The following is a 15,259-nucleotide window of genomic DNA, read 5'->3' on the forward strand; positions in this document are numbered from 1 at the left end:
TTCCTCGCCTCTCCAGTCTTGCCATCCTGTGCCACCGCCGGCGGCCGGCGGCAGCTGACGCTGTCAACACCGTTCCGGGAGTCCTTAGTATGAGATTGCGCGCTGCAATCACTGGAGCCACCCGTGTGGACACCCCCCCCCCCTCCATACACACGCACACGCAATAACTCCCCCCGCTATGCGCATACACTGTGGAGGGGTCTGGCGCAACGAACACGATGTTTATCCAGAGCCGAGGTCGGCACTGTTATCATCCGAGGACACCGTGATAAATTTTAGGGAAGTGGAAAGCTTTCCAGCTCGCTTGGTAGGCATCCTTTGACGTAAAGCAGTCATCAACATGTTTCGTTGGTGTCGGTTCGTATAATAAAAAGATAGAGATAGAAAATAACTTCATCACTGATCTGTTTACCATTTTACTGTTCTACAAAGTTGAAACCTATAAAGTTAACCCGCGCACCGACGGGGGGCGGGGCGGATATCCGCCCCCCTCCTGAGGTTTTTCGCGGATAGCGGGAAAACCGCGGCGAAATTTGGTACGACTATTCTCTCATCAATTTTGCACATGGTGTGCAAGTTTGAACCTCCTAACTTTCAAGGTCAGGTCACCAGGTCACTTTGAATGACCCAACCTCAAGTCACTTTTTTTGCAACTTTGTCACCGTGCCAGAGCTACAGTAGATGTCGGAGGCCTTTGAAAGTCACAGGATGTTATTAGGTCATTAGTAGCTACAATTTGTATATCTCGGAATTTTGATGTCGGTGACCTAAGGTCAGGTCAATTTCGCGACCTCCCCATTATAAGTCAATGGGGGAAAAATCAACTCCCTGTTTTTACCACTAAAACGGGTCGGAATGGCCCCATATACCATACATGACTTCATATACGATCAACCTTCACTACCTTGAGGTCTGTTTTGCTGTTGGCCAGCTGTAAGGTCATGTGACGTCATCAAAGGTCACCAGCGGTTTTTTGCCAATAACTCCGTACAGGAACAAGGTACAGCCGCGTGGATGGTCTCATTGTGTTCAGCTCGTCAAGACGCATCGAATTATATACATGATGACTTCGAGGTCACGTGATCTGAGGTCAACCTTTGACCTTGACCTTTCGAGGTCAACATATATATCATTCGATGCGGATTGACGAGAGGATCACGGTGATGCCCTTAGTTTGTTCCTATCTTGACTAATTCGAAGTTATTCGAGAAAACCTCTCCATATCTAGCGCCGCCATTTTGACTTTTTCGACCCCTGTGACGTCATCTTTGACCTGACCTGAAAATGACCTTTGTAAAAATTGTAGACCTTGTCCGTGCGTATCCGATGCCGTTTACCGCTTGTCGCTATCTTGCTTCGTTCTCGAGATCTCAGGGGGGGGGGGCGGTCATCCGCCCCCCCCCGTCGGTGCGAAGTTGGCGCAGACCCCCGTCGGTGCGCGGGTTAACTATTTATGCATATATGCATGAACACTGGATACCAACTGTGTAAAGCAATAACTCATTATTTTTTTTTTTAATCAGCATTTTCTCATCGTTTATTCCAATTGGCCTCTCCGGATGCTATCAATCGTAGCAAAGCTCCTTCACATTGATCAGAGTTTTGCGATATTTTCATGAATGGAGTGCGTGCGTCGTGCAATCAGCAACACTGCTATCCTAATCTGACATTTTCAAACATCCTGCTCTATTTCCAGCGCCGTGTTTTATTTCTGTAGGCCATATATCAGTCACCTGTCGCGACGCTACGAGGTAATCTGCCGGGATCAGAGGGAATCTCCCGGCGTACCAGGAGCCTCAGATAGTCCGCTGCAGTCAAACACGGGACTTGTTCGGCTGAGCGGAGACTGAGCTGCGCTCTTATTTAGAATTCAGTGGCATCTTGCCACAGTATGGTAATGACTATCTATGCAAAAGTGTTTCGGAGGTGTGGCTCAGAGTGGGAAACCCCGGTCGTCACCGGAGCATGTCGTCACACCAGTGGACCCTGAACTACGAATATCGGACACATCTGTACGAGACGCAGGTCGCACGCCGCGCGGCCCTGGCTGAATACATATGGAGTATTTGCAGAACGTGGTGTGCCGCATGAGCATGGAATCAGAAATGAACCGCTTTTAGTCTAGTCAAGGATGTGTCACGTTCTTTGGTGCAATCTCGGTGCATCCATGCATGCGTAATGACGCATTTCCATGAGGATGGTCACTTGGCAGCCATGTCGCCTTTTAACCCGCGACCCACTGGGGGGGGGGGGAGCTATTCATAGCCCAGCTCCCGTTTTTCTGCAATAACTTCCAAACCGCTTGACGTATCGACACCAAACTTTCAGTACCTTCGGCTGCATCCATTTAACACCTTGTGTCAAAATATGAACTTCGTAGCTATCATAGGTCGGCCGGAAATGACGTCAGAGTGACGTCATGTTCGGCCGATTTCGACGCAAAACATTGAACCACGGTAATCGCTCCCAAGAGCTCAGTTTTTAAGATAGATCCAATCTTTGCATGAGAGGACTCAAAATAAATTGCGCTATCAAACTGTAATCTCGGATTTTGAAAGTTTTGAAAATTTCGAAAATTTTATATAATAAAGTTCAAAATTTATATTTTCATCTTTTTTTTCAAACATTTTTGACTTTTAGAAAAAACGAAACATATGTGCTAGAACGCATGCTTATGACTAACTGTAGCAAGTGTTAGCTAAATATCTTTAAAAATGGCCAAGTTATACGCATTATTGCAAAAAATCACAATTATTATTTTTTCAAATCAATTTTTCAGTACGTATTTGACATCGTAAACCAATATAAATAGCACCATCGTGCTCCTGAGCTCAAACCGCATCCAATAGACACCTTTTTTGTTGAAAAATTTTAACTTTAAAATTTGACCTTTTTTGACCTGAAAGTGACCTGACCTAAGCTAATTTCGACTCAAAATGACCTCGAATGACACAGACGACATCAAATTCAAAATCTATGGACTATATGGACCATAAAACATGTGTCACGTGACCGATGCATGATATAATATTTCCGTGACCTGTGATGACCTGACCCTGACCTGAAAATCAAAGTACAAGTTTGGTACCCTCAGCGTATCTAGAGAATCTGTTCACGAGTATGTATACCAAAAATGAGCCTGATCTGACTTGTTTGTTTGTTTGTTAATTGGGGCTTTAGGGCGCGCCGACTACTTAGGTCATTTTGCGCCCATAACGTCGTTTTAATAAAACAAGTGTGTCAAAAGAGAGAACCTCTTAGATACGAAGACTAAAAAGTAAAAGACTCGATATAAAAGAGCAAGGTAAGATAAAGCAGCGCAAGAGTGTCGTCCTAGACAACCGACTAGATGTAAGGACTAGAGAGAACAAATCACTCGGAAGTTGATCGAACGGATAAAGGAAAAGATGTCCCCGGATAAAACCCAGGGTGAGTCATCACCCAGAAGGTGGCGGATAGTGGTATCCGGAGCGATGCGCCCGCGGTAGCGTGTCCGGTTCGGTTCAGCGAGAGGACAAGATAAAAGCACTTGAGAGACAGTGAGAGGCATGGCACACCCATGCATGTGGGTTGTTCCTCTCCACGGAGGAGATAGCCATGAGTCGCGTACGTAACTATGACCAATACGTAATCTGCAGAGGACCACTTTCTGGTGCCTGTTGCTTTGGAAGCAAGACTGCCAGACTGCCAAGACTGCCCAGACTGTGAGCGTCTCCACAGCCTTCTCAGTTCTCACCCAGCACGGCCTGCAGGCTGTAGACCTGCAGGCTGCAATACCCGTCAGCCGACATACAGACCAGCCGGCAGTCTGCTCGACATTCTAGCTACTAATCGCGGCGACCTTGTCACTGGAGCCGGAGTGACGAGATGTCATTACGGCACTCCTCATGATTTTACCCGCCTGGCACTTCAGCTCACCGGGTCCCGTCGTTTCGCAGGCGCCGCGGCCCGGTACCGCAGCCTGAATCGCGTTGACACCGGAGCGTTCAATCACCAGCTGCTGAACGCTGACTGGGTGCCGGTTTACACGGCTGCTGGACCGGAGGAGAAGTGGTTTGTTTTGTTTGTTTTGTTGGGTTAGGCCCTTTCGGTCGACAAGACCATTGCAGAGCCGGAAGGATGATAGGAATTAGGGGGAGACATTGGTCTGGGCAGGCACCGTAGTGAGTCGCCGGGGCTGAGCCCGTCCAGAGGACAGGCCACTCAGCCCCAAGGCACTCACTGCACCCGGCTACGGGGTGCGCTCCCTCAGGAGCAGCGGTGCCGCTCCAAGGGAGCAGCCCGCATGAGATAAAGTTGCCTGTCCAGCCCGGAGGGGGGTTGCGGCGTGGAGGAGAAGGATTTCTGTTTCCTGAGGATAGAAGCACGGATAGGTGGGAGAAGTGGGCAGCGTTTGTGGGAACGTTTAAGCCGCTGCTGAACTCTGCAGCGCCCGTCAGACGGGTCCGCCTGCGGCCGCCTGGAGCGCCACCTGCCTCGCAACACACCCGCCACCTGCTGGAGCTCCGACGAGTCGCCCTCTCTGCCGGTCGCCGCCAATAATACAAGGAGCTGAAAAGGTCGTCACGCGCGGCGATCCGCGCCGACTGCCGACGCCACCTGCAGGAGCGGCTGGCTCAAGCGCGGCCCGGCGGCATGTGGAGGGTGCTCAAACCCATCATTGGCTCGAAGAAGGGCTCTGCAACGATCACGGGAGTGACGGCAGAGGCACTGAACAACTTTTACGTGTCAGTGGCGCCCCGGATGGCGGCGACGGTTCCCGCCCCGACCGCACCCGTCCACACACGCCTACCCAGAGTTAATACCGGAGGTCTCAAAGTTCAGCCCATCTCCATGGAAACGTTGTGGGTGATTGTTCAGGCCATGACGTCATCATCCTTTGAGAGTAGTGACGGACTCAGTTCGAAAATAATTCAAACATTTTTTTCTAGGTTTTGGTCATATCCTGCTGGATTTAGTCAACGCCAGTTTAACATCTGGCCGCGTGCCGGCGGCGTGGAAGCACGCAATTATCACCCCCCCATTCCAAAAGGGAAGTCGGCTGTATCTAACCCTGCCCAAACGCGCCCAATATCCATGCCTTCACGAAGATAACCGAGAGAACCGTGCAGCTGCAACTCACCGACTATCTGGAGTCCCACCACCTGCTCAGCGACGCTCAGCACGGCTATCGGAGGCACTACTCGTGTGAAACGGCGCTGCATGTGGTGTCTGATGACATACTTCGTGCCATGGACTGTGGCGAAATTACTCTCTGGGCTATGGTTGACTTATCCAAATGTTTTGACATGGTACCGCATGATAGGCTAATCGAAAAGTTAGAATTGTATGGCATTGATCATTTTTGGCTCTCTGACTATTTGAAAGGTCACACTCAACAGGTTCAGGTTTCTAATGGTGAAGGAACTGTCACCAGATCGACTGTGAAAGAAAACTCCGTCGGGGTGTATCAGGGAGGAATTCCATGAGCTGCATAAGTGCATACTGTGGTCAATTTTTGCTAACGATTTGCACTTACACATACCCGACACAGTGCGAATCGTTCAATTTGCCGACGGCACTCAGATCTGGACGATCGGTAAAAAGCAGGATCTACCGCTGCTAATTAGCAGGATTGAAAGTGCTCTCCACTGTATGCTTAACTGGTTTTGTGACGACGGGATGAAAGTTAACCCGCGCGGGGCTGGGGGGGGGGGGTAAATTTTACCCCCCCTCGCGAATTTTTGCGATATCTCAAAAACGGCGGCGCGCAGCGCCGCCGAACTTTCAGTATCTTTTCTTACATCAATTTGGCACCTTCCCTGAAAATTTGAGCGAAATCCGTCGGAAAATTTTTGAGAAATTGACGTTTTAGTGACGTCATGTTCGCCATTTTCGCCTCAAAAACGGCAAAAGTTCAAACGCCGCTAACATCTTCATTTTTAAAGGAATCAAGACGTAACAAAAAAGGTTATACGTAATTTTACTTTGTCTATCAAATGGCTATCTCGGTTTTTTGAACATTTTGGATTTTGGCCTAAAATTTTTCAAAAAACTGATTTTTTTGGGAAAATCATTATAAAATCCAAAATTTTGAGTCTATCGAAAAAACCGGAATATATGTCAGAGAAGTGGTCTATGCGCACCTACATACCAAAATTTAAAAGAATCGGTTCAAAAATGTGGGAGTTATTCAAAATTTTATGACGTCACGACACACAAAATTTTTGAAAAATGACTTTTTTGGAAGTTCTAGACCTCGTACGGAAACAAAAATAGCACCATTCGATTCGCCGTGAAAAACTGCATCAGATAGACACCTTTTTAGGCCTTAACAACCAACTTCAAAATTTGACCTCACTTGACCTGACCTTGACCTGACCTCGACCTGAAATTCATCCAGAGGTGGTCCATATCACTTATTGAGTGTGCCTATTGAATTCTATGAGTAAAATGACCCATAAAACATGTGTCGCACATGCCCTTTTCTATATTTTGTTTTTTGGTGACCTGACCTGACCTGACCTGACCTTGACCTTGACCTCTGAATGATATTGTATGCAACTAATATTGTCTTGGTAGCCTAAGAACATGTTTTGGGCGATCAGTCTCAGTCCATGACTCCATTCTTCGGCAACTACGATGCAAGGCCGATACTGTAGAAACTTGCAATTTGTTCCCTTGACCTGACCTTGACCTTGACCTCAAACTTTAAATTAAGTACATGTTTTTAGTAGTTCGTGATGAGAGCTTTCGATTGGCGTTTGAATTTTCCAAATCGGACCATTAGTTCGGGAGATAACAGGGGGGGTAAAATTTACCCCCCCCCCAGCCCCGCGCGTTCGGCTGGAGACCCCAGCCCCGCGCGGGTTAACGCTGAAAAAAAAAACAGAGTTCATGATTTTTGGTTCACGTCAAATGCTCAGAGATGTCCCCTGCGATATCAAAGTAAATTTCGTTGGCTCCACCGTTACCTGCTCAAACCAGGCGCGAAATTTGGGTGTGATTTTTGACAGGAACATGACCTACCAGCCCCATGTAGACCAGCTCGTTCCGAAGTGCACCGGTATATTGATTGCCTTGAACCAAGCGAAGCATGTTATACCCACTGGCACCCTGAGAACACTGATCACTGCGCTTGTCTTTTCGATCGTCCGGTATTGCATATCTGTATACGGTAGCTGCAACAAATCCCAGATTCATAGAGTTCAGAAGTTGGTCAACTTTGCTGCCCGTGTATTGAGTGGACGGCGTAAACACCAGCACGTCTCAGATGTCATCAACGATGTTGGCTGACTAACCGCGCGCGAGTTGTACCTGTACCACCGCATCATCGCTGTGCACCGACTCGTGACGCTACAGTTGCCCGCGCCGCTGGTTCGTACCATCGTCGGCCGGCCCGCCGCGCCGGTGGGGCCCTCAGACTCACCAGTGTGGGACCCTCAAAAGTCACCAGTGGGTGGCCTTCAGATGCACAGGTGTTGGTTGGGTCCTCAGAGCTGCCGATACAGGGCTTAATTAATTTTAATAGGCACTGGTGTAGGCACTCAGAGTTGGGGGTGTGAAACCCTCAGAGACACCGGTGTGGGCCCTCATAGGCGCCGATGAGGGCCCCATAGTTGCCATTATGGGGCCCTCAGAAAAATAAGTGTGGGACCATCACAGGCGGGAAATGCCCCTAGAACTCGCCCCTCATAGGCCGGTAAGGACTCTCGTAGGCCAGTAACGGGCCTTTGGTGACCACCGAGGTGCCCTGAAAAGGCGCAAGAGGCGCTTAGAAGCCGGCGTGGGGCCCTTATGGAGATTTTAGTGTGGCTATTTAGGGCCCATGAGGTGCTCTAACGAGCCCCATGGGGCGGTCAGCGGTTTGACATTCAGCGGTCAAATGGCGCCGCAGGGCCCCTCGGACCGGTCCCTTTGAACCCGATGGAGGGGGGGGGGGGTACGTGTCCCCTTAGACCCCTAGCTACGCCACTGTTTCATATGCATCATGTCAGGTATTTTAGGCTCACCCCCCCCCCCCCAACTTGAAAATCGTTCCCGGGCCCCTGTCGATTCGATATCGAACAACAAACTTAAATGAAGGCATCGGATCGGGATATAAAAAACCTGGTCATGGACATTGGACATGGTCACAGGCAGAGCACGTACACATTAACCTTGAGTTCGATATCTGGAAAATCATGGATAATTATCCGGCATCACCAACAATTATTTGGTATTGCAGGGACCATCGATGCAATGTCATATTTTTAGATTTGCTCTTGCTTCAGTAATGACTCTTTTATTCGTTGTCATGTCCGTTTTGCACGGTGTCACCCTAAAACACCGAATGAGCTTGGTAATCCCGGAAAATTATTCCTGATTATCAGGCAGTAGAGACGGAACAACTTCAATTTAGGGGGGGGGGGCATTGCCGACTTTTGGTCCCATTCTTTCCATGCAACGCCCATAGGGCTTATATTAAAATGCCCAAATCAAAGGGGGGCATGGTGCCCCGGTGCCCTCCCGCTCCCCGTTCCGCCGCCTTTGTTATTGATGCCGAATGCACGCTTTGGGTGCGTTAATTTCGGAGGCGGCTACTCTCAGCGTTGGTGTCTGAGCACTACTACTTTGATTCGCTGCCGTGTCAGTAGATGTCACCAGGGTAGAGCGTTTTTTTATTATTAGGTACCTTCCTTCTCCCCCACCTTATTTTATGATCCTTACCTTACGATAACGATGTTTGTTCACTGCCTTAAGTGCCATAACCGCTAGAAGGGGAGGGTGGGGGGGTCGTACGGCCGTCCGCGTTATGAAAAAGGCCCTGGCCTGGCGAGGGTTATTTTCTTATATACAGGGTGCGCAAAAAGTTCTGGCAGATTTATGTGTTTCCACAAACGCATGTAATCGCAGCGAATATTGTCAACACTAGCACCAAATACCTACTGGTTTGCAACATTAAACCGAATACTTTCATTTCCCTCATCATCTCATGCTCGACATAACCCTCCTCAGAGGCGATGACCTTCTGCAAACGGAGGCGGAAAGACTCGCATGTCTTGATGGATGATGTTGGCGGGGTCCTTTGTCTCCCACGTCTTCACGATATGCGCCTTCAGGGCCTCCAGATTGGGATAAGACACTCCCTAGCCTGGTCTTGTGGACGCAATACGCTCTAGATGCTTTAGTCGACGGGGTTCAGGTTGGGTGACTGAGGGGATAATACCGGGTGTCCACGTCAAAAGTGTACCCAGACTTGTCTCCATATTTTATCTTAAAAACATCACACTCATGAACAATTGCCCTTGTTTGAGAGCCAAGGCAATGGCAAAACATTTGCTATGCTTTTCAACTGTGCTCGGCACTCTGCTGACCAGCGCGTGCCGTCTAGAGCAACTGCTCTATATGAGCCCCTTTGCGTCGGGCCACCGCCGGCAGACGGACCGTCTGGAGGTGGGTGATCGCCTGGTCAACCATGTGGGAAGGAAGGCGACGGATCTCGTCGCTGATGGCGTCTTTCAGCTCCTGGGTCGACCCTGGATTGCCGGCGTATACACAGTCCTTGAGAAAGCCCCGCAAGAAGAAGTCTATAGAGGGCCGAGGTCGGGCGAGTGGGGAGCCCATTCCACCACGCTTTTCAAGCTGATGTGGCGGTCAGGAAAGTGCTCCTCCAGGAATTCCAGCGACCGTTTGGCGGTGTGAGGCGGCGCCCCGTCCTGTTGAATTCATTCTTGATGGCGACGGATCCCGCGTCTCCGCTTCAGCTCTCGCCAGAATGGTTCCAGTGCCGCCGAGACGTAACGTTCTAGCGTTACGGTGTTGTTTGTCGCTCCCCTGTCGTCTTCGAAAAAAGAAGGGGCCGATAATGCCCCCTCCATGCCTCATTGCCACCCAAACCATTACTTTCTTGCTGTGCAGAGGCATGGTCCGAACTTTTTTTAGGCGGTGGGATCCCCAGTGCACGGGGCATTGTGGGATTTCACATGCCACGGTCCGTCTGCCGGCGGTGGCCCGAAGCAAAGGGGCTCATATAGAGCAGTTGCTCTACATAGACGGCACGCGCTGGTCAGCAGAGTGCCGAGCACCCTGTATCTCCTTAAAACGCCTGCACAGCCGTTATGTTGAGGCCCCTCTTCGTCATAGCCTCGGCGAGGAAGGCGTCTCGCCGCCCGAAGCCGGTGGGTGCCAGCACGTCGCCCTGCGCCAGGTAGGCCGACATGTAGCCGTAGGTGCCGTGCGTTACCACAGTGTGGTTACACTGGGCCAGCAGCGCCATGTCGCGGCCGGCCGAGCCGTCACCGCTGGAGCCGGCGATCACAATGTCGGGCCCTCGCAGCCGCTGCCGCACCCAGGACAGGTTGTCGCTGCAGACGACGAAGACGGGCCGTCGGTAGCGTCTGCGGCAGAGCTGCAGTGCCCGCATCAGGTAAGCCTCACCCACCAGCGTGCCGTCGTACATGAGCTGCACCTGTTTGGCGTAGTCGGTGCGCCGCACGTGGACACCGATGAACGTGCAGCCGGGCGGGCGGCGACACTGGAAGTCCGTGTGCAGCCGGAGCCGGCGCTGCGCCTCGTCCCGGACCTCCGGACGGAGACGCAGCTGCTCCAGCAGCTCCGTACGGTGCTGATCAAAGTGCATCATGTCGCACGGGCTGTTGAGCAGCAGCAGGGGGCGATGCGGTGGTCCGCCACCGGTCTTCACGTACTGGAAGTAGGACACCTGCCAGAATGCCGCGCTGCTCCAGGGGTGCAGGATCGGGTCGTACCACGGCACCTGATGCCGTTCCAGGCAGCGTGCGGGCAGCGTGGGCAGCTGCAGGCCGGCGAATAGCGACCCGAGCGAACGCTCCATCTCGGGGAGGATCCAGGCGGGTCGGGCAGCTGCCGAGTCACGCTGTAGCGCCCACAGCGAGCAGTACTGGCACAGTTTGTTTCCCAGCCGACCACCGGCGTTGATGGTGACAAAACGACCCTGGGGACAGCCGGGCTCTGGCGGGCGGCTGGGGTCCAGCGCTGTGGACGTCCACAAGACCAGGCAGACTCCCACCATGGTCAGGCAGACCACGGTGTAGCGAATATGTCGCCAAGTAGACCACATGACAGCGGCACCATTTACGTTCATAGCTGTCCTATTATGTCTTATCTAGCATACCTGGGGAAGACGAAACCAGACACTGCGAATGTAACACTGGCCACCACTCTTGTCACTGCTCACTACCCACTATCACTTTTCAGTCCCAGTCCCAGTTCAGTCCCAGCGCTGCGCGCGTGCGGAAGCGCAGGCGGCTCTCCTCACCCCACTCCCCGCACCTGAGTGACTGTGCAATTGAAAGTTAGCCAGCAGCGGCAGTGTGACGGAGTGATAGTGCCGATTGCAAGTGGACTTTGATACCGATACCACGACAAGTACTGCCTATCCGACCAGCTGTCGACACTGTCCGACTCACCTTAACGCTCGCCCTGGCAGGGCATTTTTCATAACACGGCCTGGCAGGGGGGGGGGGTCGATGCGACCCCCCTCGCGATTGGCTCCTACACTGTAAAAAAAAGTTTAGCACCATAGAGGTACTTTTCAATTGACTAATTTTCAGTACCCTAGCGGTGCTAAGCTAAGCATTTTATTCGTACTTAACTGAGATCTAGTTTAGTATCAAGGTGCTAATATAAGTACCCATATTTGTTTAGCACCCGTGTACTAAATGTAGTACCCTACACCTGCTAGACCAATTTTCAGTACCCTAGCGGTGCTAAACTTTAAAAGGTGCTAAGAATAGCATGCAGTTAGTACCTTCCGTACTCACATATGAACCGTTTTAGCGCTATTGTTACCCCACGACAAGTAGAATAATGCTAACGAAAGCATTGGGGCTGAAAGTAGAATATCTATACTAGTTAAAGCTGCTGCACATGAAAAGTTCGCAAAAACTGCTTTCTTTAGCAGCACATACTTTCACTAGTTACTGCAAAAAGGACTAATCAATTACCAAAAAGGAAATTGTGTAAGGCCGAAAAAACGTGCAAAAAAGGTTATATCCTAGATAAGTGATAACTACAAGTCTCAATGATTGTGTTTTGCATTCTGCAATATTCCCGTGTAAGTGCATCTTTCAATCATCCAACACATTATAAAATTAAAAAATAATAATGGAACATTTATTAACACTTCATATCATCTGCATGAAAAACAAATGTAAATATATACACAAACAAACGCACGGGAAATAACGAAAGGTCGCTCATATACCTGCACACTCGCAGTGACCGACGATTAACGCGAGATCGACTGGGGGAGGCGGGGGGGGGGGGGGGGGCGTTGAACCAACGTTCCGTTCATGGCCATAAGTTCGACCTCATCCACGACCAGACGGCGTTTAGTGATAGACGGAACCGGAGACCCCGTGTTGTTGTCGTAGTTGTCCTCCATTGTAAGTGGTAGTCGACGGAAGAACTGACCAGGCCCCATGCCTGGAGCAAAAAAAAACTGGATCAGTTCCAAGATTTTTTTTTTCTGTTGGGAGCTATTTTCGCAAACAACACAACTTTCCTTCAGACCAAGAAGCGCGATTTGCCAAAGTCGGAAGATGAAGCACTTAAACAATATAAGATAATGTCAAAAGATACAACGTGTCAGACTCACCAAAGTCGATCAACGTCGGTGTCGGTGGCATGTGTCGGTGGCAAATGCTCATGTACCACCCGGCCCCGGAGAACTTCACTTCACTTCACTGCACTGCTGCACTGCACTTCCCTCCACCTCACTGCCTCCCGGAGCAGGGGCACGCACTCCCATGCCACGCACGACGGATTCCACCGATAATAGCTGATTTAAGCTATCATTCCAGAGCTATCACTCGGTGGCATGTGCCCGGAGCACTTCACTTCACTTCATTTCACTTCATATACCGGAGCACGTGCACACACTCCCACCACGACCAACGGACTCCACTAAAATGGCGCAACACGTGGCCGGAAACAGCTGGCACGCGCATGCGCATATCGCTCTGCGCCGTCAAAACGTGCTAAAGGGCTGGTGATAAGACTCCCAGAGATTTGTAAAGCAGGGCTTAGCTACTTTCTTTAGCGCCAATTTCAAATTTGTTTCCTCTGTAAGCATGTCCGGTTCTATTGTGATACTAACGTAAGCACCATATTCAGCATTACCAACTTCTAAAACACTTAAAATGGTTCTAATTAGAAATCCAGCTTGAAAGAGCACTCACTGATGGACTGGGTACTAGCAGAAGTAGACGTTAAGCTCAGTAGAAGAATAGGTGATCTAAACTTATAATATTTGATGGGAATGTTAGCTATCATTAGCACAGTATTAGCACCATGCTTCTTTGTAAATACGTCGTAGGGTTCTTTTGACGCTAAAAGGTGCTACGAATAGCAGCCGTTAGTACCCCAAATGCTAAACTTTTTTTACAGTGTATGGCACCTAGAAACACCAAATTTGGTAAGTAGGTGGGTCCCCTTGAGTTCTCGCCCCTGTGCAAATGTGGTTGCTCTAGGTCAATATTTAGGGTTTTTTTTGGGGTATAAAAGTAAAATTTCGCTAAGAACAGGTCAAAAGGTTTTCGCTTATAACTTTTGATCTAATTAAGATAGAACAAAAAGAAAAGCACCAGTGAACTCAGCACGTCAAGGCGCGTCGAATGATATACTTTTTAGCTGGCTTAACCCGGCAGTTGCTGGGGTATTTCGCCACCCGCCATTTGCTGGGGGGGGGGGCGTTAAACGCCCCCAGCCGATAACTCGAGAACCAATAGACGCAGCGAAACGCGCGACCCGGCAAACGAAAGAACGCAATGAGGCGCTTCTGATGATTACCTTAAAATTTGTTTTCAAGGTCACGGGTCAGGTCAGGGTCAGGTCAAATGCACAAAAAAAGGTTTTTACTAATATCGGCTTAGAAACGTGATGTTGCATAGCTCGTTTGGCAAAACATGCCAGGATTGTTCGAAAGGTATCGTATTGTTACCGTGTGAGTGTCAGGCTCACACAAACAGAGGTCAAGGTCAATTTCAGGTCACGAATTTGAGGTCACTTTGGTTTAGATAACAAATTACGCCTAAGCCGTATGACACATGTTCTATGGGTAATTTTCGACGTAGAATACGATGGTGATGAGCATCTTCTTATGTGAGGCTTCTTTTTTTGTGCCAGGCAACAGCAAGATTGATAAAATATGCAAATTTTCATTCAGCGTCGATCGAAGCGGACAAAAAAAAAACATGCTGCTTTCCAATAGTCCCAGAAAATCAACACTGGCAGTCTTACAGGGCAGTCAAAAGAGTATCAAAACTCCGTGACTTTAGATACTCAGATTTTTCGCTTCTTTATGTATTGCATAACAGGAATTCACGTAAAATGAAACGCGATTTTCATGACTAACTTGATCTTCGTGACACAAAACAGTTTTGCGTCCTAGCACACACACACAGCGACACATTGCACAATAGCGATGATTTGGTTATACACCAAGTAACACAGCGCGAAAATAGTGACACGCACTATTTGCACAGTACGACCCAATTCCACATTTCTCAAGCCATTTGTATAGGTTGAGGTCATACGCATCACACCATCTACTCATTGACACAGCTGGTGCACACCATTTTGCTGTGCGTTCCGCACACATAGTTTCCACACATTTCACATGGCGGCTTCTTGGTGAGCCTGTTCTTCTTCTCCCGGAATCCTGCAGAGCCGATCAGCTCTCCTAGGCACTTGACACAGCGGCCCCTCGACGTTCGCGCTGGCCTGGTGTGTGTCTGGCGAGGGGCTGGAGCGCCCGTGACACAGGCCATCGCTGACAGTGTGCCGCTGTTCAGGCCAACAGGATTGGCCGTTCGCTCCTGTAGTCTTGGTTTAGCCAGACTCTGACCTAGGTCGAATATCATTCTTCGACGCACGCCGTTGCTCACCTCCGCCGCACCCTGGCCTCGGTTCATCAGCAGGATGGTGGTGCTGTTGACCTGGGCCACGCTCAGCATGAAGAAGAACACTGCCGTTGGCCAGCGACGGAGTGGCGGCTTCCCCATGTATCTCTCGATCATTGAGTCGATCACATCGACTCCGCCCTTGGTCGCGTTGTAATATACGCCCGGTTATATATGACAAGATATAACCGGTTTTTCCGCGACACTACGAGCGTCTTCTCTGGGGCGGCCCCGGAGCCGGGCCGGCCTCGGCGAGCAGCGTTCGGCGGCAGGCGGGCGGCCGCCTGCGCCCCCGGGCGGCAAGGCCGCTAAGGCGGCGGCCTCCTCTGATTGGTGGAGCGACTCGTGTCACGTGA

At 50.2% G+C, this 15,259-nt stretch overlaps 1 protein-coding gene across 1 annotated transcript; it reads right to left on the bottom strand.

Annotated features, from left to right (window-relative positions):
* Nucleotides 1–10,057: 10,057 nt before the first annotated feature.
* LOC122393815 (galactoside alpha-(1,2)-fucosyltransferase 2-like) lies at nt 10,058–15,005 on the bottom strand. The gene is made up of 2 exons (XM_043390217.1): nt 14,889–15,005; nt 10,058–10,933 (listed from the first exon to the last, which is right to left on the bottom strand). Exons 1-2 carry the CDS (start codon nt 15,003–15,005, stop codon nt 10,058–10,060), a joined length of 993 nt encoding a protein of 330 aa, XP_043246152.1.
* Nucleotides 15,006–15,259: the final 254 nt, after the last annotated feature.

This window comes from Amphibalanus amphitrite, unplaced genomic scaffold, assembly GCF_019059575.1.
Source record: "Amphibalanus amphitrite isolate SeventyFive unplaced genomic scaffold, NRLGWU_Aamphi_draft 000555F_arrow, whole genome shotgun sequence".
NCBI classification, from domain to species: Eukaryota; Metazoa; Arthropoda; class Thecostraca; order Balanomorpha; family Balanidae; genus Amphibalanus; species Amphibalanus amphitrite.

Excerpts from the sequence above, each read along its gene's own strand:
- LOC122393815 (XM_043390217.1), bottom strand. The coding sequence starts at position 15,005 with ATGGGGAAGCCGCCACTCCGTCGCTGGCCAACGGCAGTGTTCTTCTTC. Across the intron at positions 10,934-14,888 it reads GAGGCCAGGGTGCGGCGGAG|GGTCGTTTTGTCACCATCAA; the intron begins GTGAGCAACGGC and ends GGCTGTCCCCAG.